This window comes from Oreochromis aureus, linkage group 11 (genome assembly GCF_013358895.1).
Source record: "Oreochromis aureus strain Israel breed Guangdong linkage group 11, ZZ_aureus, whole genome shotgun sequence".
Classification (NCBI taxonomy): Eukaryota; Metazoa; Chordata; class Actinopteri; order Cichliformes; family Cichlidae; genus Oreochromis; species Oreochromis aureus.
In genome coordinates, this window is record NC_052952.1 from 23,776,814 (window position 1) to 23,802,735 (window position 25,922).

Genomic DNA, 25,922 nt, shown 5'->3' on the forward strand with positions numbered 1-25,922 from the left:
TCCGTCGCTCACAGTCCAAGTGTTAAACACGGGATTTGTATTTATGTTTGTCTTGGCCTGTGCGAGGCCTTGACCGAGCGCCTGGTTATATCACTTGTGGTGTCTGTGTGCAAGTGTTTTAAGTGCATGTGTGAGTGTACGCCTGCCGAATGGGGCAACCCCTATCTGTGTGCGACTATCAGCGCTCTGTGTGTGTGTGTGTGTTGGACAGAGAGAGCTTCATTTGCTTCCACTCCCCAGAGTCAAAGCTGATGTCAAGAGAAGAAGGGAACAACAGAGGACTGAGGAGGAGAGAAGGATGGGATGGGGAGAAGGAGAGGTATAGGGAGTGTAGAGGGTGGGGGTTTGGGTGGAGGGGCAGTTGTGTGAGAGAGGCACAGCTGGGAAATGAGAAATGCAACCCCCCCCCCTCCTCCCACTCTCCTTCTCCCTCTCCGTACCACCACCTTACACTCACACATATGGCACACACATACAGACACACACGATCCCCATCTCTTTATCCTCCCCTCAGGAAAGATGGGGTGGAGGTAGTGGTGGTGTTGGAGGAAGGAGGGGGGGAGTGAAGGAAAGGGAGAGGCAGGGGAAATAGGAAGAGATGGAGAAGGGGACAGATAGGGGCATTAAAATTCATGGTCCCTTTTTTTTTTATTTTCCCTGCTGAAAATCAATAGTGTTTACTATGAATGAGTGGAACAGTGGACAACAGTGGTGCCGGGGGGATAGAGAGACAGAGAGGAGGAGGAGGAGGAGGAAGAAAAGAGTAAGGGTGGGAGAGGTAAAGACGTGGAGGGAGAGACTTTATTGCGATAGGCAGAAGCACCGGAGGCCAAGGTTAAAGACCGGCAGGGGCAGCAAGACAGAAAGAGAGAGAAGCACAAAGTAAATTCAGTTGTCTTCTAAAACAGACATACTGCCTTGTAAAATGCATATTTATTGTTCTCCTTCATAATAATGTAATGTAATGTAATGCAAACCCTTACAGTCCCTGCACCAGCATTAGATGTTTGGCTGGCTTTACTTGTCCACCTTTCCATTCCTCATTCCTCGCTTCAGCTCACTCTACCTTTCAAAAAACTGTGTGTGTGTGTTAATTGGCAGCCCACAAACACCACTGACATGGTTACCCCCCCCACCACCCCCAACTTACACATCAACACACACACTCACACACACACATACGAGCTGCAGAGCAGTTCACACTGAGTTGTTCAGCAGCCCTGACCCTGTTTCCTGCTGTTGAAAGCCTAGAAGTTCAGGATGGCTTACCAGTGTTTTGATTAAGCACTGCCAGTGTGTCTCACACCACTTGATCAAAGAAGAACAACTGTGTGTTTTTTAGCTGTTATAACTGCTTGTATCCTCCACATGTTTCATAGCAATCAAAGCTTTAAAAAAAAAAAGTTCTGCTGGCAAAAATCAGTCGGCGAAAGAAAACGGATCATTTAGGATTGTCAAGTTTAACTTCCAAATTACTGCAAAGTTTTTTCCCTTGCACACAAAAAGGCAGTTTTTTAGTTTTTTTGTTTCTTTGTGTATTTTTTTTCTGTTTTACATGCATCGTATATCAAACTCTCACCACGGATGTCTTGGGTCTTTAGGTTGTTTTGTGCTGTTTCCCGTGCTGGATTGCTTGATTTGTGAGTGTGCGCTTATGTGCCGGCGCAGCTATCTTGTGCGTATCTGCCTCCCTGTCATTCTGCACACAGTAGTGCTCCTGTGCGTATGGAACTGTGTGTGTGAGAGAGTGAGCTGTGCAGGGGGTGATATATATTCAGGCAGCTCATGCATTATGGAGAGTGAAGGTGAGAGCGTCTAAATGTGAACTGCTGGTATGTGGAGGGTTCAGGGCCAATCTTACCGAGGCCTTTTGTATTAGCATAGCATCTCCATTTCAAATCGGCCTGTCAAAAACCAGCAACATGTTTTATTCAGCAACAGATATTGATCACATTTTATGCATACATGACAAATCTAGATTGCATACTAAACCTGCGCCTTTGGTTTGTTTATGGTGCTTATTTGCAAATATGCTGCATAAAAATGTAGATGTTTGTTATGCACATAAACTTGGGGACACCTCAGTGATGCAAAGTGTATGTTTGTTGTTTTTGATGTGATAATTGGATGCAGTAATGTAGATGAGGCCCTGGTGTTTACGTAGCAGTCAGAGTGCATACCCGTGTGTGTGGACATTGCACTGTCTGCAGGGATGAGAGGAGTTTACCGAGGTCAGAGTGGCACGGTGGTGATTTCCAGTGGGCGTGTTTTAATGCAACGCCGCAAACTTCAATTCTTCCATCCACTTAGAACCTGCAGCTTGGTGGTTAAAAATGACTTCGAGCCGACAGCATTTCACTACAGCAGCTGCTCTTTGTCTATCAACATGCCTTTTTTCCCCATTAATATTATATCTGTATGCGTTAAACCAGCCCGAGGCCATCTCTGCTTTTCTATCACGTGCCGTTTTTTTTTTTTACCATCACACTGCATCAGTGCCGCACTAAATCTCTCCTCTCTAAATGACTGGAGTGGATGAGAGGTTGGTCTCGGTATACGGGGGAAGAGGACAATGCGGGCTTTAGCTGTGCTAGAGCTTCCTTTTTCACCCTTTATGAGATGAGGTGGCCCATTTGCTGAATGGGACATGAGGAAGGTAACAGCTGATTTGTTTTGGAAATGCTTTTTTTCTCCTTCTCTTTCTTTTTTTTTTTCTTTTTTCCAGATCACATGACTTTGTCCTCAAACTCCTCGCTTTCCAATAGACCGAGGTTTGATTCAGTGTTATTTTGGCTGTCTTCTACCTCCTTGAATTTCTTTTTTCCCCCAACTATCTTGTCCACCCCCCCATTCTCTCCCTGGTCCCCCCAGCCCTCTCAGTACTCTGTTCCCTTAGCGACTGTTTCCAAGGCGCCCATTCCCAAGGGCTGGAGGAGGGGTCCAGTGATGTCATCCATGCATAACTGTATACCTGTAATTGATGTCCAGCTCTCCCTTCCTCTCTGTCATTGTCACATTTCTTTCTTTTCTGCATCCTCCTCAGCTGCTCTTTGTCCCTACACAAGTGTACTTTCATATACGCTTTAGGACATTTCTATGTTAAACAGTACCACGTATTTTTACCAGCACCGAACTGATGTTTGACACGTGTTACAGTTAAAATCACAGCTCGATTCACACCTGTGCTTTTCTTCAGATGGCATGAATAATTTAAAAAAAAACCTTTATAGGACCGGCCTGATCACTTGGTCATGAACAAAAATTGAGCTCGATGTTCACTCATAACCCGAGCGACCTGTAAATAATTGCAGTTTTCACCGGGATTTAACAGAAGGGTGGAATTCCAATAAAATATCGCAGATGTTTGTGTCGGGGTTTGCTCTCTCACTTTAACAATTGTTACTCTTTTATTTTTCCAGATTGCACCGATGACGGCTCATTCTCAAAAGCCACTTGTCATCCTCAAAAATGATTTTAGGAAGTCTAGTTATTGGTTTGTGCAGGTTTTCTGATCGCTTGCATGCATTTCAAGACCAGACAAGTGAGATTTGGACTTGGGTACACGCTACTCCTTAATATATAGAGGTTTTAAAGCCCTAATAATTAAAAACCTCTTACTGTTTCCTATTTAAAGGATATTTGCTACCTGATACTGTGAACCACTGTGGAATTATACTCAAATTTTAGTGTTCCCACTGTAATCTGTAAATTAAAATCAAACTGTAAAATTTAACCCCGGGCATGCTGAATTCAGCTGTTTTTTTAGTTTTTTAACTTTGCACCACAACATTGTTTGAAAACTTCCATATTTTAATATTTTTTAACACTCACCTTAATAAAGATGGACCTTGGTTGGACTACAGTAGACTAACGTCAAATTATAGAAATAAAAATTTAAAAGACTTCCAAGTGAATGATTTGAGCTCAAACCACATTTATGGTATGCTTTATGTAATTAATTTCTTCATTAATACAAAATGGATTTGTATTAATGCTATTCAGCTGTATTCGTGATACATTTTCCTGCAGTTTCGTGATTTGCTACAGTATATTTCACTCCCGCTACATTTGTGCGCTTCCCCCCTCCTCCCCTCTTTCTCTTTTTGATCCTCTCCCTGCATCCCAAACCACTCTTCCACCATCTCCTCTCTAGAATAAAATTCACTTCTGATTGAGAAATCACTCTGGTTTGTTCCACATTTTGATTTAGAGTCACGAGTGTTATATTTTAACACTATGAAACGGTCACACTTATCTTTTCGCTAGCTGTTAAGAGACAGACAGTTGAGCTGCCCTCTGTCTACAGTGTACATGACTCTCTACATCTGCTCCATGTTTAAAAGGTCATTTGTCAAACCTGACATTTTCTGCCCTTACCAAAGGTTTCCTCAATATACAGCCCGGCTTTCCCATTCAGAGTTTACGTTCTGTTTTTTTTTTTTTTCATCTATTTGTTTTCTTTTGTATAAACCTTTTCTGACAATACGTTCCTCTTCGGTGTCAAAAAATATCAAGAGAGTAGGAGGCTGAATTCTATCATCTTGTAATGTTCAATAAACTAAGAAATGACAGATGTGGTTCAGTGTGTGTGTGTGTGTGTGTGTGTGTGTGTGTGGGTCTGGGTTGCCTGGGTAATGGGGCCAAGGACTGCAAGAAATGCAAGTTTCAACGGGAAGTGTAGTGAGTGGGTAGGCACACACTCAGGGTCTGATTAGGGATTAATGCGTGTGTGTGTGTGTGTGTGTGTGTGTGTGTGCGCGTGTGCGCGTGTGCATGTGCCAGCAGGATGTTTTTACTCAGCACAGGTTGTCACTATCCTGTTTCCCCCTGTGTGCCTTTTGTTCCTCCCCTACTCCACCATTTTGGTTTTTGTCTAGGACAAAAAGAGGCCCCACAGCAAGGCCCCCTACCTGAACGCCTCCTCCCTCCTGACATTTTTCAAAGCCCCCTCTCTTTGGTGCGTGCGCAGACACACACATACATACACACACATGCACACACACACACACTCACTCCTTCTTTTTTGTTACAAATCCATCTTCTCTTCTTTCAAGTTAAAATTCCACAATTAAGCGTTTTTGTAGCAAGTTATCAAATGATATGCAAGCTTCCACATTATATACACCGTATATACCACAGTCTACGTCTGCATTAGTGTAGTTGTAGAAGAGCAGCACAGCAGGAAGTCAGCTAAGCTATGCTAACATGCATGCATAACTTTCTGTGAGTATCTGTTAGGGTGTGTGTGTGGGGGGGGGATCGATACGGTAAAGTATTACAATATTTTTGCAATATTGCATCGATATTTCCATTTGTCCATTCTCTGCTGCTTATTCAATGAGGGTGTCGCCAGGGGCTGGAGCCTATCCCAGCTGCCATAGGAGGGGAGGCGGGGCATGCCATGGACAGCTCACCAGTCCTTCGCAGCTCTGTTCTTGCTGTGAGGAAAGAACGCTAACCAATGCGCCACTGTGGTCCCTGTATCAATATTTCATGAAATAAAATAAATAAAATACTTTGGGAATACTACGAATAAGACGGATCATCTCGCCTGATAGGCGGCAACTTTTCTGCAAACTGACTGAGTGCCGTTATTCTCAGAGAGATTGCTGCAGGTCTGCAAGTAACTGCAGTCTAATTCATAAACACAGACAGATTGCCAGCATGGTGCCATCAGTCTGAATGAGTCTTTGTCAGTGAGCACAACTCGAGGGGACTCAACTCAACTGGCTGTCAGCTGGTTATATTCCTATAAAACAGGAAGCTTGCTGTGCACAAATGTAATATTTAAATGTGAATTTCTGTAAGATGTCAACATCTGTCTATGTAGACAGCAACACATTTGTGATTTTTGATTATTTATCACAGTTAATTTGCTGTATTATCAGAAAAAGATTGCATGTAATTGCCAATCAGACTGACTCCATGTTATGGCAACATTTATGGCAGGTTTCAGTGTCGGTGTCAGCACGCTTGCCAGTCTCATTGCATTGTTGTTGGATAAAACAGACAAAGTGACAAAGTTTAACTTTGAGGACGTAACTTCCAGTTGAAAAAGGCGATAAATCGCAGTGTATGTTACCGCAATAGGAATATGTCTCTGCTGAGTACCACCTCTAGTAATTAATATGAGAGTCAAAGCGGTGTGAGCATTAAAAAAACACAGAATCATGTTATTTTAATAGATCCGGGGATCTGTGGCTCCTGCAGCTGGCAGAAATGACAGTTTTCTCTGGCCAAGTTTTTGTCCGTGCCCTGGAGTCCCAGCTTGTGGTCGCTCGGTGTGTACTTAGTTAATGTCTTTTTCAGTCTCTCGCCATCGCTCTCTGTTCAGCTGTGTGTGCTGTGGTGACGGGAGGGCACTGGATGGCTCGTTGAATGAACTCTGTGGTTGTGCTGACAAATCAATGATAAAGAGTAATGACATCAACAATGTAATGTATCTCCTTGTGCTTTCATTGACTCGCCCTCGCCACCCGAGCCCCCCCAAACTCGCCTCTTAACGTTTATGCCACCTTGGCTCCGTGACTTCGCTTTGCACCATAAACGATGTTTCTGCCTCTTTATGTTTTGTCATTATATGTATCTTTTATCTGTGTCGTTTGTTTCTCTCTGTTGGTCTATCCTCAAACTCCCTCCCTCTCTCCCTCCTTCCTCCCTCTCTTTCTCCCTCTCTCTCTCTATTGATCCAGTCATAGTTTTCTCAGTCTTCACAGTACTGGGCCGCTCTAATCAATACAGATAATTGTCTGCTCTCTCTCGATGCCAAACATAGTCTCCCCTTCTCCCCTCTCTCCCTTTTTATCAATGAACCCCGGTCTTCCCTCACCCCTCCTCACCCACCCAGCCCTCTCTCCCTCCAGACGGGGATTCCCCCTCCCCTAATGACGGGAGATAACCTGCTTTCTTTACCGATTTTTCTCCCACCCGCCTCCCCCGTACACACACATACACATATCCCTGCCTCGCCCGCTGCCTCCCTTTCCTCCCTCGTTCATCGATTACCGTGAGAGTCGGGGCCCGGCCTGCCCGCCCTACAGATGTAAACACACACAGCGCTCGTGTTGTGGTTTAGTTGCTGTTCAGCCTCTCCTCGTGCACAGGCCTTTTGGTTAATTGGTGGGATTCAACCGTTTTCGGTAGGTTACAGCACCTTTCTGTGCCCAGGATAATGTTAAATGGATTCACCATCTTGCCCCACGGTGAAGTCTGACCTCTGATTCGTGCCATCAAGCCAGGCTTTGACCATGTAGAAGGCTGCCATTGTCTCGTTTCTTCCATTGTGACTTGCTTTAGTGTTTGTAGAGGAATTTGTCTTGGAGAAATTTCTCATCTGTGCAGAATCACCGAACTTTTCAGATAAGGAAACTTTCAATGTGAGGAAGAGCCAGCAGTGGAAATGGTGCACACTGTATTAATAATCAGTCTAAGAACTGAAATAAAAACAGCATTTACAAATGTAAGTAAATAAACACATACTTATTAACTTACTTAATATTTAAGATTCATTATATAAATATTAAATAATGATATTAACTAAAATACGTTTTCACAAAATTTGAAACAGTGACAAGTGGAGCGAACACCCACAGTAGGACCCAGTGCAGCATTCATATTCTCTCTCTACATATGAAGTCCTGTGTGTTTAATAATGCATCCACCCATCCAGCCAACCAGGCAAGTTATAGGCCTGCAGGTTAGTGTACTCTGTGTGTGCGCATATGTGTGTATCTACCTTTCCATGCATCCAGTGTGGAGTATCCATCACAAGTCTCTGATGTCTCCTCTATCTCTGAAGTCAATCTGGAGCGGCACATAAACACACAAAAGCAATATCAGTGACAATACATACATATATATATACACAGTATACATAACCAATGTTTACATAAACATGTCATATCCACTTAGATCTGCTGAAACTGATAGCCGAGGCTGCGCTGTATTTCTTTTTGGTCTTTTTCCACGAGAGGGGTAAGTGAGATGGAGCTGGAACAGATAGAAACAGTTTCAGGTTAAAAATAAGATGATGGGAACACAGAACAAATCATTTCTGTTTGAAATGTGAGAGTGTTTCCGGAGCTTTATGAATATGTTTGCGCATTGGCGAGTTGCCTGTGCGAGCGTGCGTGCGTGTGTTTGTTTGTGAGCAGGCTAGAGGGTGCGCGTGCGTGCGTACATCTGAGACAAATACAGTATGTCTTGAGGCTAGGCTCAGGTTTACATGTGTGTGATCAGAATAAGCAGGGCTTTAAAGGCCAGCAGTGCAGTGGAGACGGAGGTGGGTGGGAGGGATATTGTCCTGGAGGAGGTTTGTGAGGTGGTGTTGGTGGGGGTCGGGGGTGTTAGAGCTGGGGTTGGACGGCAGACAGCAGGGATCTTCCTCACCCCCAGGGAGTTGAACCTACAACCCCTAACCTTCTTCTAGCCCTCTGGTCATGGACTTGAACCCTGTAACCCCCTGATGGACAATCTGTTCCTCCTCTCCCCAGCCTCACCGCAGCACTCTGCATGCCATTAACGGATAAAAAGGGTGCGTGTTGTGTGTGTGTGCATGCATCTGTGTGTGTGTGTGCTCACATGCAAGAGTCAAGTGTCCCTTGGCTTTGACTTTGACATTGGGTCTTGCTCCCTGTTCATCCACTGCTTGTCAAGAAGAAGAAGCAGTGGAAATAGAGGCAGGGAGTGAGGCGGGTTTTTTTGTTTGTTAGATTTTTGAGTTTCTAGTTTTGAAAGTTCTGTATAATTATATTTAATTTAATTTTTTTTAATTGAATTTTTAAAAAAATGGTCTGTGCAGGCCTTTTCCGTCTCTCAGCGGACCCTAGCTCCCCCAACGTCCCTCTAACCAGGACAGAAGCAGAGAGGTTTATGTATGCTCGGACCCAGCTCATTCTTCACCTGTCAACAAAATCATCCTAACAGAAAAAAAAAAATAAAAAATGGGGATACAGTAGTGAAGAGGACAGGAGGGGGAGGTGGCAGTTAGTGAGAGAGGAAAGATGAGGAAGAAAGAGCACAGAGGCTGATATATTCCTCTCAGCCTTTTTTTCCTCCTTTTATTTCTCCATTTCTTCCCTTGTTTGTGTTTGTGGGCTTTGCTTATCAGATCCCAGCTCCATTCAGGGCCTCAGTCAGGGGAAGAAGCCAGACGCCTCCATCTCTCTTTCATTCAATCTCTGTCTCTCTTTCCCTCTTGCTTTCCTGTGCTCTCCCTCTCCTAACCTTTGAGAATAAGAGCCTTGAATTTGAATTTCAGAGCGACCTAGCGAGCGAGAGGAGGTTTCGAAGGAGGAGGAGGGTGAGGAGTAAGAGGGGAGGGGTGGCTGGTGGAGGGGGGGAGAAGTTGGAGCTGCGGTCGTTGAAAAAGGGCCTGCTCAGCGCGTCCCCCGGCCTACCCCCTCACAGTGGCCCCGATCGATACAAACTCGGAGCAATAAAGCTTTCCCCCTGTCATCTCTGCAGAATACAAAGCAGAATAGAGAGAGGGAGAGAGAACGAGAGGGAGAGAGAGAAAAAGGGGGAGAGAGAGAGGTGAAAAGCTGTTCCGCTAGCCAGACCAATTTCCTAGCCCCCCTCCCCTCGTTCGCTTCACCACCACCTCCCTAACACACCATCACCACCACCTCTATCACCCCCCCCTTCCTTACCTCCTTCTTCTTATCATCACTCTTTCACCCCCCCCCTCCTCTTTTTGCACAATATATCCCCCTGACTGTATCGCTGAACAGCTATCCATAATAAATACAGCATAAATTAAGTATACAATAGATTCCCTGTTTGCCCAACTATCAGAGAAAGAGAGGTGAAGGTGGAGGCAGAGAGAAGGGGGAGGAAAAGTGGCAAAAATGGTGGTGTGAAGTGGAAAGAAGTTGCTAGGGAGTGGGGTGGATGAAGAACTGAGAGGGAAGATAGTTATAGCAGAGGATGAAGTGTGTGGGTTTTTTGGGGGGGGTGGGGGTGCAAACAGAGAAAGATGGATGTAACGATACAGGTAGAAAGGAAGGTGGAGGAATATTGATGAGGAGAAGGAAGGGGCAAAAATGTGTGGGGATGGCTGAAGCAGCTATGGAGAGGAGACGGAGAGGTGAAGGGGGGTCAAACAGCAATCCCTTGAATTGAGAGCCAATTACTGTAATTGTAATCTGGATTCAAAGCATAGAGACGCAGCAGTGACAGGCACACGGAGGCAGCCGTGAGCACATACATGCACACAACAGACAAAAGACAAGTGTGTGTGTGTCCACATCTCTGCATGCTGTGTTGATTGTTCTGTGAAACTGCAGTTGTGCATGCATTTTGTGTGTATGTGTGTGTGTGTCCCATCTCCATTCTTCTCCACTGAATGGCAGTGCAGGAGTCAGCCTGCCAATCAACTATTGTACTCTTGTCAATTTAATAATATTTCTGAGTGCTGACCTCCACCGCGCTGCAGCCATCGCTCTATGTGCTTGTGTATTTCTGTTTTTGTGTGTGCGTGTGTGTGTGTTCCTATATATTTCTGTCTCTCCCTCTTTCACCTCAGTCTAACCCCCACCCCTACCTCCCCTCTCCGACTCCCTCCCCCGGTCTCTGTCTCTTATTCTCTCCTTTATTAGAAGAAGATAGTGCGAATCCTTCATCTCTCCTCCACTAATTCTCTCCGTTATTGTCCCTCCGTTCAGCCCTCCGTCTCTCCGCACTCCTTCACTCGTGTCCTCCTTTCTTTTCTCACCGTGATCTATAACGCTCGCCTCCTTTTTAAGTCGTGCACCGGCCTCCTTCCTGTCGTTTCCCCTCATGCTTTTGCTTTCTCTCATTCTTCCTTTTGACTTGTATCACCTCGCATCCATATCTTTCCTACTGTTTCCTCCCCAGATCTCTTCCCTCCATCATCTTATCTCAACTTCCTGGTCCTCTCTCCCTCTCAGTCTCTTTTCACTTTCTCCCAGCCAACTCTTCCTGTCTCATTTTCATCATTTCCCTCCCCCCTTTTTGCTTTTTCATCATCATAGGCCATATTTAGGCAACTCTGTGTCCCCCCCCCCTTATCATTCCTCACCCTCCCTCACTCACTCCATCCTTCCTTCCTTCCTTCCTCATCCCTCTCTCCCTCCCTCCACCCTGTTCGTTCCCTGGGGAGGTCAGTAATAATGGTAGTGATGGAGTGAGAGAGGGAGGTGCGATTATTGTCTTGTCGGGAGTCAGAGGAATCGATCGGCCCAGAAATATGAGGCGCGAGAAAGAGCCGCTGTGTCAGATACAATAACCACCCGCTCCCGGGGGCTTACACACATACACACACACACGCACACACACACACACACACACACACAACATACAGGCCCGCATTCGACACGAACATACACATTTATTTGGTTCGACGCAAGTGCAGACACTGACACGCACACTCGTTCGTACCATCTTTCTTTTTCATTAACGCAACGCGCACACATCCCTCTTCTTCTGTGGTGGAGGAGAGCGGCGAGGCAGCCCAATCATCTACATGCTTTGATCTGAGATAAAGCATAGAAGTAGATCTGTTCTGATCATTCTTCATGCACAGATAAAGGGCAAAGCGAGGAAAATCGCTCACACACCTTTCACTCACGTAGCTATAAACAGACATAAACACACACATACGTGCGCACGCCACACACACGATCACACTGAGACCTTTCACTGCTGTTGCCTGGCAACGTGGCCGAATGTCCAATCCGAGCAGAGAACAGTGGCCAGTGATGTCACAGCTGCTGCTGACCAGCAGGTCTGAGGGAGAAAGAGAGGCAGGAGGAGAAGAGAAAGTTTGAATTGGTGAAAGGAAAAAAAAGATGGGGAGGGGGGGGTCACAAAAAAAAGAGAGATGGGTGATGATGACAGGGTTTGAAGGAAAAGAGGAAGGACATATGAAGAAGAGGGCAGGGTGACGGGGGACAGCTGGACAAAAGAAATTGCCCCTAGAGGTAATGGTTGCCATAAAGTAATTCTGTCTGTATGTTGCGCATTCTGCACAACGGCCTGTGTTGTCCATGTAAGTGAGCATTTTTTTTTTTGTAAAGTGGCCTCAGTGCTCCTTGATCTGGTCATGAAGCCGGGCCAAGGGAACCCAGTCCCTCCCCTGCAAACCCTTCACTCCTGCACCGAAAGAAGCAGAAGAACAAGAAGAAGAGTGGGTGAGAGGCGGAAAGATAAAGATTTGAGCTTCAACCTTGGTAGCGCCGTGGGAGAGAGCGGTGTCTGTCTAGACAAACCCGGCTCCCTATGGGCTGCCGAGATGATACAGAGAGAGGAGGGGGAACGGTGTGAAAGGAGGATGGCGGGGCAGAGGGGGGCTAGAGGAAAAGGAGCAATTGAGAGGTATCAGAAACAGGAAAGGAATAGGTGTTGCAAAGGTGTAGGCGGCTGAGATGGTGCCGGTCCCAAGGTAGCCAACAGTGTGAGTGTGTTTTAGCCCCTGCCGCTTCTCGTACAAAACCTCAACCTCTGTAGTCTCCACACTGCTCGACCTACTGTTTATAATCCTGCTACTCCTCATGAAACTACACACACACACACACACAATACACAAGACTGGATTCTAAATCTCTCACCTTGTATAATAAGAGTGTTGCTGTTTGACTGTGTGTTGGCTTGGTGGGTCCATCACTGAGCCGTGCTCTGTCCCCGTCTATACGAAGAGGAATATGATGGATTATATGAATTAGAGCCAGTGTGTGTGCTCCAAGCCCGAGGCTGCACTAGATATAGGAGGGCTGAGCCATGGAGGGATGCTGAACTGGTTTGGCGTCCTCAGAATTGTCCCTGCAATGACCCATTATACGCCGTCTCCTCCCATCCTGCTTACCCCAAGCAAGCTAACATGCTTTCTTCAATCTTTTTATACCACTTCGCCTCCTCTCTATCGCTCACCTTTATTCCTGTCACTGTTTCACAGCTCCTTCCTTTTTCCTTTACTGTTCCTCTCTTACCCCCAATCTTAGTAACCTCCAATCCTCCCTCGCTGCTTCTCCCTCACTGTCTGACAGTGGAGTGATTGATGGCGCTCCAGAGGACTCAGCCTCCCCTCATCCTCCTCTCTGGGGTCCCGCTATCAGATCGTGTGCATGCATGTAACTGCGTGTTTGTTTATTGTCTTATAAACTTAACTTCTAGTCGACAAAAACACGCACCAAAATATTGCACATTTGGTTGTTTATTATTATTATTTATTCAGTTTAAGCTGTTAGCAATAAGATGAATATGTAATTGCTGCTGGTCCATTAATGCTATGTGTTGTCCCCATTATAGCCAAGACCCGGGCTTCCTTGGCCATTAACTGTATAACACACACACACACAGCACACCAATTCACCATCCGCTTATTAGGGCTACTCCAACAGCACTCCCGTCACACACACACACACACACACACACACACACATAAAAACACACAAAGACACATACACTGGTAGTTATGTGAGTAGATTGGGGTTTGAACAAAGGTCACGGCCAAAGCCAGGCTGCCCACACGACCTCTGACCCAGTGGACCGCCTCCTCCACGACGCACAGTCTGTCACTGTCCTTGGACGGGCCTGTTGGGTCGGTTCCCTCACAAACAGACCCTCCCTCTCTCGCCGCTGATTACTAACAGACACGCAGATCTGCTCTCCTAATGAAGGCAGATCTGTGTGCCTCAGATAAAATGTAGCAGAGGGATTGATTTTTCATGTTATACAGTTATTCTCTGTTGAATATCTAATATTTAAATTGTCTTGTATATTTGGGAAGTTCTTTACTCATCACACCACGGTCTTGATCCTGACATGATCTTTATTGTAACAACATATATGGACAGTCGTAGCCTCAGACAAATTCAAAACTGTGTCTCTGTATAACTGAGCACCTCCAGTGGAGTGCTGTATGCACTTCTTACTGTGCATCTATCCAGGAGTACATTGGGCCGTTGTAAATCACCACATAAAGTATTTATAAGGTTAAACTTGGGAACTCTGCTGCCGTTAGCTTTTGAATTAGTGAACTCGGACCAAGGGAGAAGGACGGGGAGGGGAGCGGTGCTCTGACTTCTCGTCTGTGGATGGTTCGTTCATCAGGTTTAGAGAATCAAGAGTGCCACCTTGTGGTCGCTTCATCCTGCTGCCAGGGCAGCACGTTGACACAGATGTGAAACTGTAGGCAGTATTTATGCTGAAACACGCTGATCTGCTTCCATATGATCATTCATCGGACTCAGATTTTCACTTATTTGCCTCTTAGCCTTTTAATCCTTGTGGGCGACACTGATAACAACCCGTATATAGCGTTTCTTCAATGTTCCACTTTCGTGTCGTATCTACCCATCACGTGTAGAGATTCACGTTGTGGGTTTCTGTGGTGTAGCACTCACTGTGGCGTGGTCAGTGGTACAGTGAGTGTTGTGACTGAGTTTTTCCTTCCTCTCGGCTTAGAGTGGAGCTGTGGTTGTTATACTTAGCTGAGGATGTCTCACATCTTCTCTTGTTGGTGTCGACCTCCCTCGACAGACCACCTTACGCCCACTGGTGTACTCTCTAATGGCAGTCCCAGCGTCAGACATAAACATAGATATGACCGGGGCGCGGGAGCCATGACTCATGGTAAACTGATAAAACTGCAAGATCCCGCGTAGAATTTAGGGGGGGAAAAAAACGTGATCAGCTGAGTTTTGGAGAAGTTTTGAGCCTCCGCTGGGTTTTATAGTATATAAATCTATCATAGATTCGTCTGTGATAATGTCAAACTCGCTGTTTTTCTCCTTTGTGTGTGTGAGTGAGTGAGTGAGTGAGCGTGAGTGTGTGTGTGTGAGTGGCTGTTTCCAGCCGCGCCATCACTTTCCGACGGCACCAATCATCCCCCTCCTTTTCAACTCCTCTATCTATTCGATCTCCTCGCTCACTCACTCACTCTCTCCCACTCTTTAACCTCTTGCGTGTCTCCAATTTCTTTTTTATCTTTTTGTATTTTTCTCTCCTCTTTGAGAACAGTTCCTACTCTTTTGAGGCTTACTTCCTGTGTGTTGCAGGATGTGGGGAGGAGGTGGGGCTTGGGGGGTGTGGACTACTGTCATGTGCATGTGTGAGAGACAGAGCGAGAGAGAAACAGAGAGAGAGAGAGAGAAGAGGGGGGAAGAGTAATTCAACCATATGATTTAATACACTCCTCCTTTTGGTTAGAGAGCGACAGAGAGAGGGAGAGTGAGAGTTATTCTTTAGGTCGCGTATACGCTCTCTCGCAGATATGACCAAGACAGCGGCAATAGCAGCAAAGGACTTCTCCAGTATGTGGTTGCCAGGTGAGTGACTGTCTGTGCAGCTCTCTATCGTTGCTGGCCTTCATTTACCAAGACCAATTAAGCTTTGCGTGAGTTAGAAGGACCTCTGTGTGTGTGTGTGTCTGTGTGTGTGTGTGAAAGAGAGTGTGTGATATGCTGTTGATTAATGCCAGTGGGTCTAACAAGCTCAGCTAATTGGGGAACATCAAAGGGTGAGAGGTGGTACGAGGGATGGAGGGGGGGTGGATGGATGGATGGATGAGTGGACGCCTGTCTCTTGCATAGGGAAAGGTCAGACACTTCACCACCCCGTAGCATGCCTCTGTTTGTGTGTGTGTGTGTGTTTGTGTGTGTGTGTGTGTGTTTGTTTGTGTGTGTGTGTGTGTTTAAACTGAATATTGAATGCTAAACAACCTTGAGGAAAATGTAATGAAAAGTTTATTTGAAGAGTCTTTTCTAACATTCAGCTAATGAAAGGCGACTTCTGCAGCTCGAGTGTGTTTCTGTACTGAGATTACTTTTCATAGTCCATCATCAAAACGCTTTCTCTCCAGTGATGAGCGCCGTTACTCGTGTGTTCACTTTACAGATGGGGTTGTTTTTTTCGATAAAGTGCATCTTTAAAGCTGGAGGATACTTTGTGTTTGTGTGTGTGCGATGGAGCATTGCATTGATTATTGCTCATTTTCAAGTCTGTCAGTGAATTCCAAGCTGTCTGATTTAAGGACAGTTATGTAAAAAGAAAACTTTTTTTTTAGCCTCAGTATTTACTAATAATTTGTGTAACTCTTCCTGCTCTGAGTCTGGGTGGTCAGCTCAGCACAGCCTATGAGAACAGGCAGACAAAGTCTTGGTTGACCGACGACGGCAAGCCTACGAGAGAAGATCAGCAGGCAGTTAGCTGACTCACCCGTTACCCGAAATACAATTTCTAAATGTCAATTAGCTCACATTTCTCAGTCTTTGTAGTCGTGATAGAATTTCTAAAAAAAAAAAAAAAAAAAAAAATGTACAAGATCTTTGGTGTTCACAGTTTATCAGTGAGTGATTCACTGCACAATATTCACAGAGTCACTCCTTAACCTCATGTGGTCACTGCTGTGACCTCTGGGAAGTTGCTCTGACCAAAGTGACATGTCCTTCTCGCAAACTTCAACAAACGGCGCATCACGCCAGATTATGTAACGCACAGCTTCACAAAGGTGCACTGGTGTGGAAAGCCAGTGCGGTAAACATTCGTGTATATCGGGAATAATCTTGTACAGTTATTTTTGACGTGTCACCTCGTGAGCCGTGTTTAGGTTTTCTGTAAAGTTAATAATTTTTGCTCATTTTAAACATTTAAAGTAAATGAATGAGGAAAATTAAGTGTGGAAATTTGAAAGCACTCAGTCTTTTTAATCTGGTCAAACTACATCATTGTCATCAGTAAAAAAAATTATTTACGCTGTTTAGAAGTGGGAAAAAATGATTTCATGGGCATTATGTGGTGGTGACCTTTGTCTCTCAGTTCCAGCAGCATTTGGCTATATTCATGTGTTTTATTCACTTGTATGAGGTGTTTTTATGTGTTACAAACAAAAAAACACTACAATAGTAACTTAGATTTAACAAAACGACCCAAACTGACAAGAGCAGAGACCCTCATGAAATGTTATGGCCTTGTTGTGGCATCCCAAATTTGTTCCTTCAGGTTCTCACTGTATTTGTTTTTTCAGCTTCAGTTCTTCTCTTGATTCCTAAATCATTGTTTTATTATTATTATTATTTCTATATTATTAATATCTGTTCAGCCCCATATTTTATCATTACTATATTAACAATTTCGACACTAACATGTTCTTCCTGCTTGTCTCATCCTGGCACAGATATGCGATTGGTGTTGAAATGACTCTTTGACATTCACTTTTAAATGGAAAATGCTTCTTTGCAATCAAATTCGGTAACCCTCAGCACCGCTCGGCTTCTCAAATCTGTAGTTAGTAAGTTTTATGACTCCAGTTCCCAGACACCCCCCTTGGCGCTGGGGTTATGTCCTGAATCAGGAAGTTGGGTGAAGAGTTGGTGGGGAGGGAAGGGGAAGGGGGGGGGGGTTTGCAGGGTGGTTGCAGTGGAGTTTCATCTCGGCCAAAATACCCAGAGGAGAATAACAGAAACAGTCCAGACTGAGCACAGGCACTGTTGTTCCTTGTTCCTTTCTATTGCATCATTTATTCATGACACAGGATTATACAGCATTAAATTTGCTCTGCTGTGGATTCACTCAGTATGGTGAAGCAACTCTGAACTCTGCTGTTTAACTCCAAGGGTTGCATATGCTGTGGCGGCGCAACAATGACCGGGCTGAGCAATTAAACCTGTTAGAAGCACTTTCTTATCCCTGCAGTAAATGCAGTTTGCACCACATGTGCAAAAAAACCAGTCAAGAGATGCGTCCTCCGCTTACACTGTAAACACGTTCAGAGCGTGTAAGTCACCCCGACGCGAAATTATTTGTGTTTGTGTGTGCAGCAGCGTGTTGTAAAAGAGAGGGAGGTTTTAAAAGAGTGAAAGAGAGAGTGAGAGAGAGAGAGAGCAGGCTAATATTAATAGCCTCGCTGACAGTAAGTGTTGGGTTTAGCACTCTGCGCTCAACCCGGTACAAGGGGAAGTCGGGAGGGGAAGTGAGAAAAAGACACTACATCTTGATATACTGTCCCACCACTGTATTACTGACCACATTATCCACCATGCTACTGTCTGTAGACCATTTTTAACCATGAATCAACGCGCACCTTCTCCCCGTGTCCTGCAACGGGGCAGCGCAGTGCGATAGGCAGCACTTTGGGAGCTCTGCATTACTTCTGTTTTATGAGCTGGGCAATCATTTTATATGAGGAGGGGGATTTGGCTTTAGTATTGTACACTCCACGCGCTGAAGATCGCAGTGTAACAGGGCCCAATGTGAAAGAAGTGGAAATTTACAGTATGTTATAGATTTTTGCTGTGGGGTACAGTTTGTTACGCGTGGCAAAAATTTGTGATTATTTAGAGGAAGATGTTATTTCTGTGCATATTCAGTGGGTTTTTGTCAGAAGTTGAGCAACACTGGGCAGTTTTTTTTTTGGTTTCACTAATAGCCACATCACGTAATGCTGAAAGCAGGTGCCAAATGAAATGCTGGAATAACCGCAAACTGACCAGAATAATATATTAACCAGATGTTTGCATCCGCATGGTTGGGTGACCGATTTAGCTTCAGCTATTTAAGGGAAATCCTGCAGTCAGTGTGTGTGTGTATGCACGTGCGTGTGTGTGTGTGTGTGTGTGTGTACGTGTGAGTGTGTGTGTATTTACACAGGGTTATAGCCACTGGCGGCAGAGTGGCGCTTTTCAAGCTGATCATCACTTCCCCCTTCCCCTAAAGACACTATGTGTACCAAAGTCCACTGTTCTCACATCTGTTTCACTGAGACGAATGTGTTTCTGCAGCTCAATGAACATCTGATAAGGGAGTGACTCTTGATCGGTATCACTTTTTACGATTAGTGACTGCACTTTACTGATGCTTTGCTAATTTAAAACTGGCCTCCGGTCAGTGTTGGCCAGCAGAGCATCTTCTTCGTGTATGATTACTGCCCCCTGATGGCGAAAACAATGCTTGACCACTTGCTTTTTTGGACATTTTCTGTATTTAAGGTGTCATGCTGATAAAAGGCAGAGGGAAGATGTACAGTTTATGTCATGTGCAGCCCGAGAGACGACAGGATGAAGAGAGGAGACATAAAGAGGAGAGGAAGGGGGGAAAGAGTAGAGAGAAAAAGGAGGAGGGAGACTGAGAGTTTATTATGCAGGTGGCAGATATAATTAGTTGGTCGTTGGGCAGATTTGCATGTTTTCACAAAAGGGAAGTAGCGCTGTGTATGTGTGTGTGTTTGTGTGTGCGCATGTTAAGGAGTCAGAGCAGGAGGGAAAAAAAGGGTTTCAAATGGACACAACAGTTTGTGGTTTCACACAAATAAAAAGGCTTTTATAATGAAATGGTACTGTTGTATCGTAACATATAAAGAAAACTGCTAGACAAACACCCCCCCCCCCACACACACACACGTGTGTGTATTTATATATAAACACCCGCTCACCCACACTAATTATCTTCAGTCCCATCTTTCCTATACACCCTCCTACCAAAATGCTCCCGTGTTTTTGTGATAATAAAGTAATTAAAGACTAAAGTTTATTGTCTCCCTCCATTCATTGCTGTTGCCTTAGGGACTGTCCCAGTTCAACCAGGAAGTGATGTGGTCTTGTAATGAATGACACACAATGTGAGACATTTTTAGTACACCAAGACTCCCACGTAAACACCTTGAGTTAAATTTAGAACGAGCAAGCACCTTGGGTCAACCTACTCTTATGTTAAACCACTAATTGGAAAGAAAGAATGAATGAATGTGGGCTCAGTGAATGATTCAGCTACATTGTTTGTTGTACAGTGTGTAGGCTCAGGCTGTGACCTGAAAACATTTAACCCTAACCTATCTGAGATGAGCACCCTGGCCGTACTCTTTCCTCTTCCGTCATCTAGATTGTCTCCGCTTGCTTCTTCTGTTATTCTGTCGCTCTCTGCACTTTTTATCTGACACATATTTAGGAGTCAGCCCGTCTTACTTGTTTATCTGCGTGCTTTCCTGTTACAGATATCAGGATGTCAAAGCCAGGAGAGGCTGAAAAAGTTGGGGCTGACTCACCATTGGAGGGCACAGGTAAGCGGCGAGGGTCTGAGAGGCAGACGGCAAACACACACCCACACGTACACGTGATTTAATGTGGAATATATATGTTAAAAAAAACAAAAAAAACAAAAAGAGCGGCACATGCATGACTTCGGAAATTGCAGCTGTGAGTTGATGCAGTGATGAAGATGTCATTTATCACTTTTTCCTTTGCCGCCCACGCAGATTCAGAGCGGAATGGACCAGAATCAAATCATCAGGTACATGTGACTCCTGTGTATTTACCTTCATCTCCCACCGCTTTCATCTTTTTTCTAATTGATCCACCTAAGAAGAAGATTCAGTGTTGCACACACACTCCAGCACAGTGTGACATAAAAAAATATATTTACTTGCAACATTTTGATAAAAGAGCTCCATCAAACCTGTCTTTCCTTTCTTTTTTTATCTGTTTTCACCAAAAGTCAGTACTTCCAGACAAACTAACCATCACTTCCCTCATCGATTAGTCCCTCAGTTATTTGCAAGTAACATCGCAAGCTAACTTTTCACACAGTCAGGAATCCAGATATCCATTTTTCTTTTAGCAGAGATGGAATATAATGCATTTTGAAGTAATTTCTAAGGCTGTGTCTAACTCTTCTCTTCTAGACTCATTCAATGAAAGCCTGTCCTTTTCCTCTGTCACCAAACCTGAGCAGCACCAAGGTGAGTGTGTGCTTTTGCGTGTGTGTCCACGTTACTGAACTGTGTGTGTGTCTGAGCCTGTGTTTGGCGTTTGTGCATCTTTTGTGTCTCAACGTCACACACTGGGTTTTATTGACGGTACTGCTGCTTCAGCTTTGTGTTCATTTCTATGCACTGAATTACTCTTTTGTCACGCTCGACGTTGAGGTTGATAATGTGTAGACTCTCCACCCAGTCCCCAATGTAAACACGTTTGCAAAGAGCAGAGAGTATGATGGCACTCGTGTTTTTCACAAAGCCTTTTCAGTACTGAAGTAAATCTGAAATATTACTTCTCACCAAAAGGTGAAATCTTCCCTATTTGCATACCACAAGAGATATTCAAATGGGTACGCTGGAAAAGATCCCCTCTGTCTGTCTGAACATGGCTGGGTCTGGGAGGAAAGATCAACTCTTTGAGAAGGATGGGACAGGAAAAAAAGTCTAGTGGAGTCGTATTTTATCACACAGACTGGGGACACATTAGAAGCATTAGAGGAAATTGCACACTTTAAGACATTCGAATGATTTATCCTAGTGAGCTATGTGTCTTAAACATGGATAAATTCTTGTAGCCTCATGCCCTAGAATTGAGTTAAAGTAGCAGTTAATTAGTCCAATATTATCCGAAGATATTTAAAATTTTCCTCTTCTGGACCATAATTGTTTTACTCTCGTCCTCAATTTCGAACCCGTAACACTAACTTATGGATATCTGTGACAGGAGGACGTTTGCTTGCATAGTCTCGATTGGATAATTACAAACACGTTTATATCAAATCGAGCTTTAATTCTAGCGCTGGCCCTCTAACCGTGTTCCCATTTCTGTATTTGCTTTGCTGTTATGTCTTCAACTTAGAATAAGATGGAGGAGTGTGCTGACATGTCCCCAGCCCTCCCTTCCTCTCACGGCCCGACCCCCTCACAGACTGCCCTGCAACACACACAGCTCATGCTGACCGGCTCCCAGTTAGCAGGGGTAAGACTGACTTGTAGTACGCTCACACAGACACGCACTTGGCTTTTGCTTTTGCCTCGCTCGCTCCTCTGGTGGTGCTTTTTGAACACTTTGTTTCCCTCTTTTGTCACCTTTGTGCATTTCCACTCTTGATTTCTTAATCCTCTCCTCTCCTTGCTTCTCCTCTCCTCTCTCGTCCTTTCCACCAGTTGACAGCTCTGTTGCCGGCGCAGCAGCAGCTGTTGCTGCAGCAGGCTCAAGCGCAGCTCCTAGCTGCAGCTGTGCAGCAGTCCAATGCAGCCCATGCAGCTCACGCTGCCCACGCAGCCGCCCAAGCCAATCAGCAAGCTCAGGCAGCTGCAGCAGCCAATCAGCAAGCCCAGCAGCAGCAGCAGCAGCAACAACAACAACAGCAGCAAGCGGGTCAAACGGGGCAGCAGAATCAGTTACAGTCCCAGGGACAGAGTACACAGGAGCAGAGCGCCCAAAGCGTCCCTGTCCCACCTCCTCCATCCCAGCTCACCCTCTCCCAGCCAATCCAGCTCACTGCCCAGGTACTGGGTGCCGTTAAAGCCACTTCCTGATAAGGGGCGTGATTGAGGAGACCCTATCAATCCATGGAGCAGCTCATAATGCATGTCTACTGTAGATTTCGTGATTCACAGTTTCCACCTTGCATGAACGCACACATTTTCCTTTTCTTAACTCTGACGTGACAGAAAACATTTTTCCTTTCGCTTCCACGCGTTCTGTTGGTATACATTTCATATACCTTCTTTCCTCAGCTGGAGGAACCGTATATAACATACTAGCACGTTTTGATGTGACTAAGCCGTCCTTCTGCTCGTAGAATTGCAAAATCTTATCGTCTGTCTGATGTGTCCGTTCTCTCTCTCTCTACTGGAAAGGACATTCAGCAGTTGCTGCAGCTACAGCAGCTGGTGTTGGTCCCTGGCCACCCGCTCCCATCTCCTGCCCAGTTCCTCCTTCCACAGGCACAGCAGAGCCAGCAAGGTGGGGAGGCCCTTTATGACAGAATAACTTATAGATACAGACATTTAGACACAAATTATACACAGAACTCATATTTTGCTCTTCTTCTTTAGGACTCCTATCGACACCAAATCTTATTCCGCTACCTCAGCAAAACCAAGGGAGCCTGCTCTCTGCTCCGACTAGAATGGGGCTTCAGGCACAGGTACAAGGAAACTTTGAAGCTTTAGTCAGTGGAAAAGAAAACCCCAGCCTCAGCAGCACGAGTCATTAACAAACACTTCTGTTTCTGTCTCACTCTCACTTTCACTCCTCCCGCTGCAGCGAGATAAGGGTGTGGAGGTGAGTGGTGGAGGTGTGACCACGGTGCCTTCCGTGACCTCTCACCCCGAGGACCCCAGTGACCTGGAAGAGCTGGAACAGTTTGCCCGCACTTTCAAACAAAGACGCATCAAACTAGGCTTCACACAGGTAAGTGAGACACCCCTCTACGCCAACACTAAGTGTTTTGGTTTTTTTTTTGGTGAATACATTTTAATTTCTTTGCTTTTAATCTGTCCATCAGGGAGATGTAGGCTTGGCCATGGGGAAGCTTTACGGCAATGACTTCAGCCAAACCACCATCTCCCGCTTCGAAGCTCTCAATCTGAGCTTTAAGAACATGTGCAAGCTGAAGCCACTGCTGGAGAAGTGGCTGAATGATGCAGGTGAGATCACTGCAGTCACACAAACTGGAATATCAGATTGAGATAGAGATGATTCACAGTATTTTCCAAGAACTGCAGTTGCACAGAGTAGGTGTTATGACTGTAGTCAGTTGAACGTTAAGCTTGTGTGAACGTGCTGGTGAATTTGCCCTTCAGAGACCATGTCCATAGACAGCACCCTGCCCAGCCCCAGCTCCCTGTCCTCACCCTCTCTGGGCTTCGACGGCGTTCCCTCGCGCCGCAGAAAGAAGAGAACCAGCATCGAGACGAATGTACGTGTGGCCCTGGAGCGCTCTTTCATGACGGTAAGATGAGTCAACTTATTATTACAGTGACTGTCTTTTTTTCTGTATCACACAAGATTCTTTTATCCTTGTCCCTTTTATGTTGGTGTTGTTCATAGGTTGTACACCAAAAAAGAAAAAAAACAACTAAATGTGGATTTTAAAATATGAAAAAAGTCACTGAAATGCCTAATCTTGCCCCAAATACAAGATCCACTGAGGCAGACTGATCTGACAGTAGCTGGCTTCACCCCTCGTAAAGTGTTTTTAAGTACAAATAAAGATGTTTGTGGTTTCCTGTCACCACTGTGTATGGTTTTGATGTCAGCCTCGCAGCACTTGTAACAAACACATTGACAAATGAAGGCTTCAGCTTCATTAGACACCTGGCAGTAAAGTAATTTGTGTACACAGCCTTTCATTTTCTGTAATTTTTAAGATTTTCATTCTTTGTGGACGTGAAAATTCTTCACGTCTTGCCGTTGTTAATGTTTTCCATCATGCGGTCTTCTGCAGAACCAGAAGCCTACCTCAGAGGAGATCCTGCTGATCGCCGACCAACTTAACATGGAGAAGGAGGTGATCCGGGTCTGGTTCTGCAACCGCAGGCAAAAAGAGAAGCGCATCAACCCGAGCAGTGCCACTCCTCCTCTGCCCAACCAGCCCCCCGCAGCCCCACCAGCGCACAAGCCACCCTGCTACAGCCCTCACATGGTACGCCTAGTCGAACGCATCGCAGCACCTTTCCCAAAAGTATTTTTATCAAAGTCGTCGGTAATAAACACGCCGCTGTCCTCTTTTTCCTCTCTGACAGATGTCCAGCCAGATGTCACAGGCCGTGACGAGTCTCAGCAGCACATCGGTGACCACCATGTCCTCCGTCTGCCCTCTGACTTCCAGCCTCACCTCCACCCACCCCTCTCTCAGCTTAACCCACACCCCACTCAGCTCCACTCCCTCCCCGGCAACTCCACCTCCTCCACCTATTCCTCCCCGCAGCACAGCCAGCCCGGCCACCCCCAGCCACAGCACACTCAACCTTAACACAGGGTAAGAGGCCACGAGGCCTTCAGAGCAAAGCACCTCAGAGCGCCTCAAACCACCGCAGCTTTCACCAAAATAAACGCAAGTTTGACGATAATAACAGAGAGACATATGCGGCGTAGCTGTTGTTCTGTCTTTGACAGATTTGATACCTCTCTGAGTTTGACGACTGACTGCTGTGGATCCTGAACGTGGAGCGTCATCTCTGGTGCTCGCAGTGTTGGAAAATCAAAAGCAGCAATTCAGTGCAGAAAAAGAAATGTTCTAGTTTTTATTGGCAACCCCCGTTTTGTGCTTACATTACCTTTTAGTGAAGAAAATAAACTTTGTGCAAACAGGAAATATAATATTTTGGACATAACTCAATTCAAAGCTGTGACCAGCACATTTAAAAAAGATTAATTCGCCTCCACTGTCAGCAGAAGTATCAGAAAATATACATCAAAAATGTGTGGAGGAAAAAAGGGGAACTGCTGAGCTCCTTTTTAGCTCCATATTCCTCTAGACTAGCTCTGCATAATAATTCATAATAAGCCTGAATTATCTTATACCAGCTCCCTGTGCAGCTCCTCAGTTTATCTCCCTTTAGACCAGTTTTCTTCTGATTGCCTCTCATAAACAAAATAGTTAAACAGAAAGTGAATGGGGCTGATGAGCCTGAGATGATCACGTTAATTATATGGTGCTCACTGACGTTATGTGGAGTCATAAGTAGACAAAAAAGAAGGTCTTAGACTGAAAATTTAGAGCCGTCTGAAGCCTAAATATTTATCTCACACGGATTACATTTACATATGCTTGTATCATTAACCCGAATACCAATTAGTCATTTAATATGAGTAATATTATGAAATGCAAAGGATTAATATTTAAAACCAATCTATGTGCGTGGTTGAACATTAACCTAATATACCAGCAACATGAAGTCAGAGGTGAATCATCGGTTTTAATCATTTATCTTCATCTGCAGTCTCAAAACACGACTGCATACGGCCGCACATTTTCACAAACGCTGCTCGCGATCAATACTTCACTGCTCCACGCTCGGGTTCAGCTGCAGTTTGTAGTTAAATGCTTTTTACTGTACACACAAACACACAAACAGTGACTGAGCACATAAGCATTTACTGATATCCCAGCATGCCGCTGGGTGCCACTGCTTCCCCTGTGCAGCAGTGCATGCTAACCCTGCGTGTGTATCTGTGTGTGTGTATGTATGATTTTTGTGT

General features: G+C 45.1%; 1 protein-coding gene across 5 annotated transcripts in view; it reads left to right on the forward strand.

The window, feature by feature from the left end:
- The window catches only part of pou2f2a (POU class 2 homeobox 2a), a 64,062-nt gene that overhangs the window by 30,962 nt on the left and 7,178 nt on the right, over positions 1–25,922 (forward strand). For 2 of the 5 annotated variants that reach the window (XM_039619003.1, XM_039619006.1), the window contains exons 2-13: positions 19,946–20,011; positions 20,207–20,241; positions 20,633–20,689; positions 21,567–21,686; positions 21,875–22,219; positions 22,574–22,679; positions 22,772–22,863; positions 22,983–23,129; positions 23,224–23,365; positions 23,522–23,670; positions 24,166–24,363; positions 24,464–24,699. In XM_039619003.1, coding sequence (XP_039474937.1) covers positions 19,946–20,011; positions 20,207–20,241; positions 20,633–20,689; positions 21,567–21,686; positions 21,875–22,219; positions 22,574–22,679; positions 22,772–22,863; positions 22,983–23,129; positions 23,224–23,365; positions 23,522–23,670; positions 24,166–24,363; positions 24,464–24,699 — 1,693 coding nt within the window. Of the gene's footprint in view, positions 1–15,166; positions 15,288–19,945; positions 20,012–20,206; positions 20,242–20,632; positions 20,690–21,566; positions 21,687–21,874; positions 22,220–22,573; positions 22,680–22,771; positions 22,864–22,982; positions 23,130–23,223; positions 23,366–23,521; positions 23,671–24,165; positions 24,364–24,463; positions 24,700–25,922 lie in introns of those variants that run through there. The other 3 variants (XM_039619004.1, XM_039619007.1, XM_039619005.1) reach the window with 3 other exon arrangements.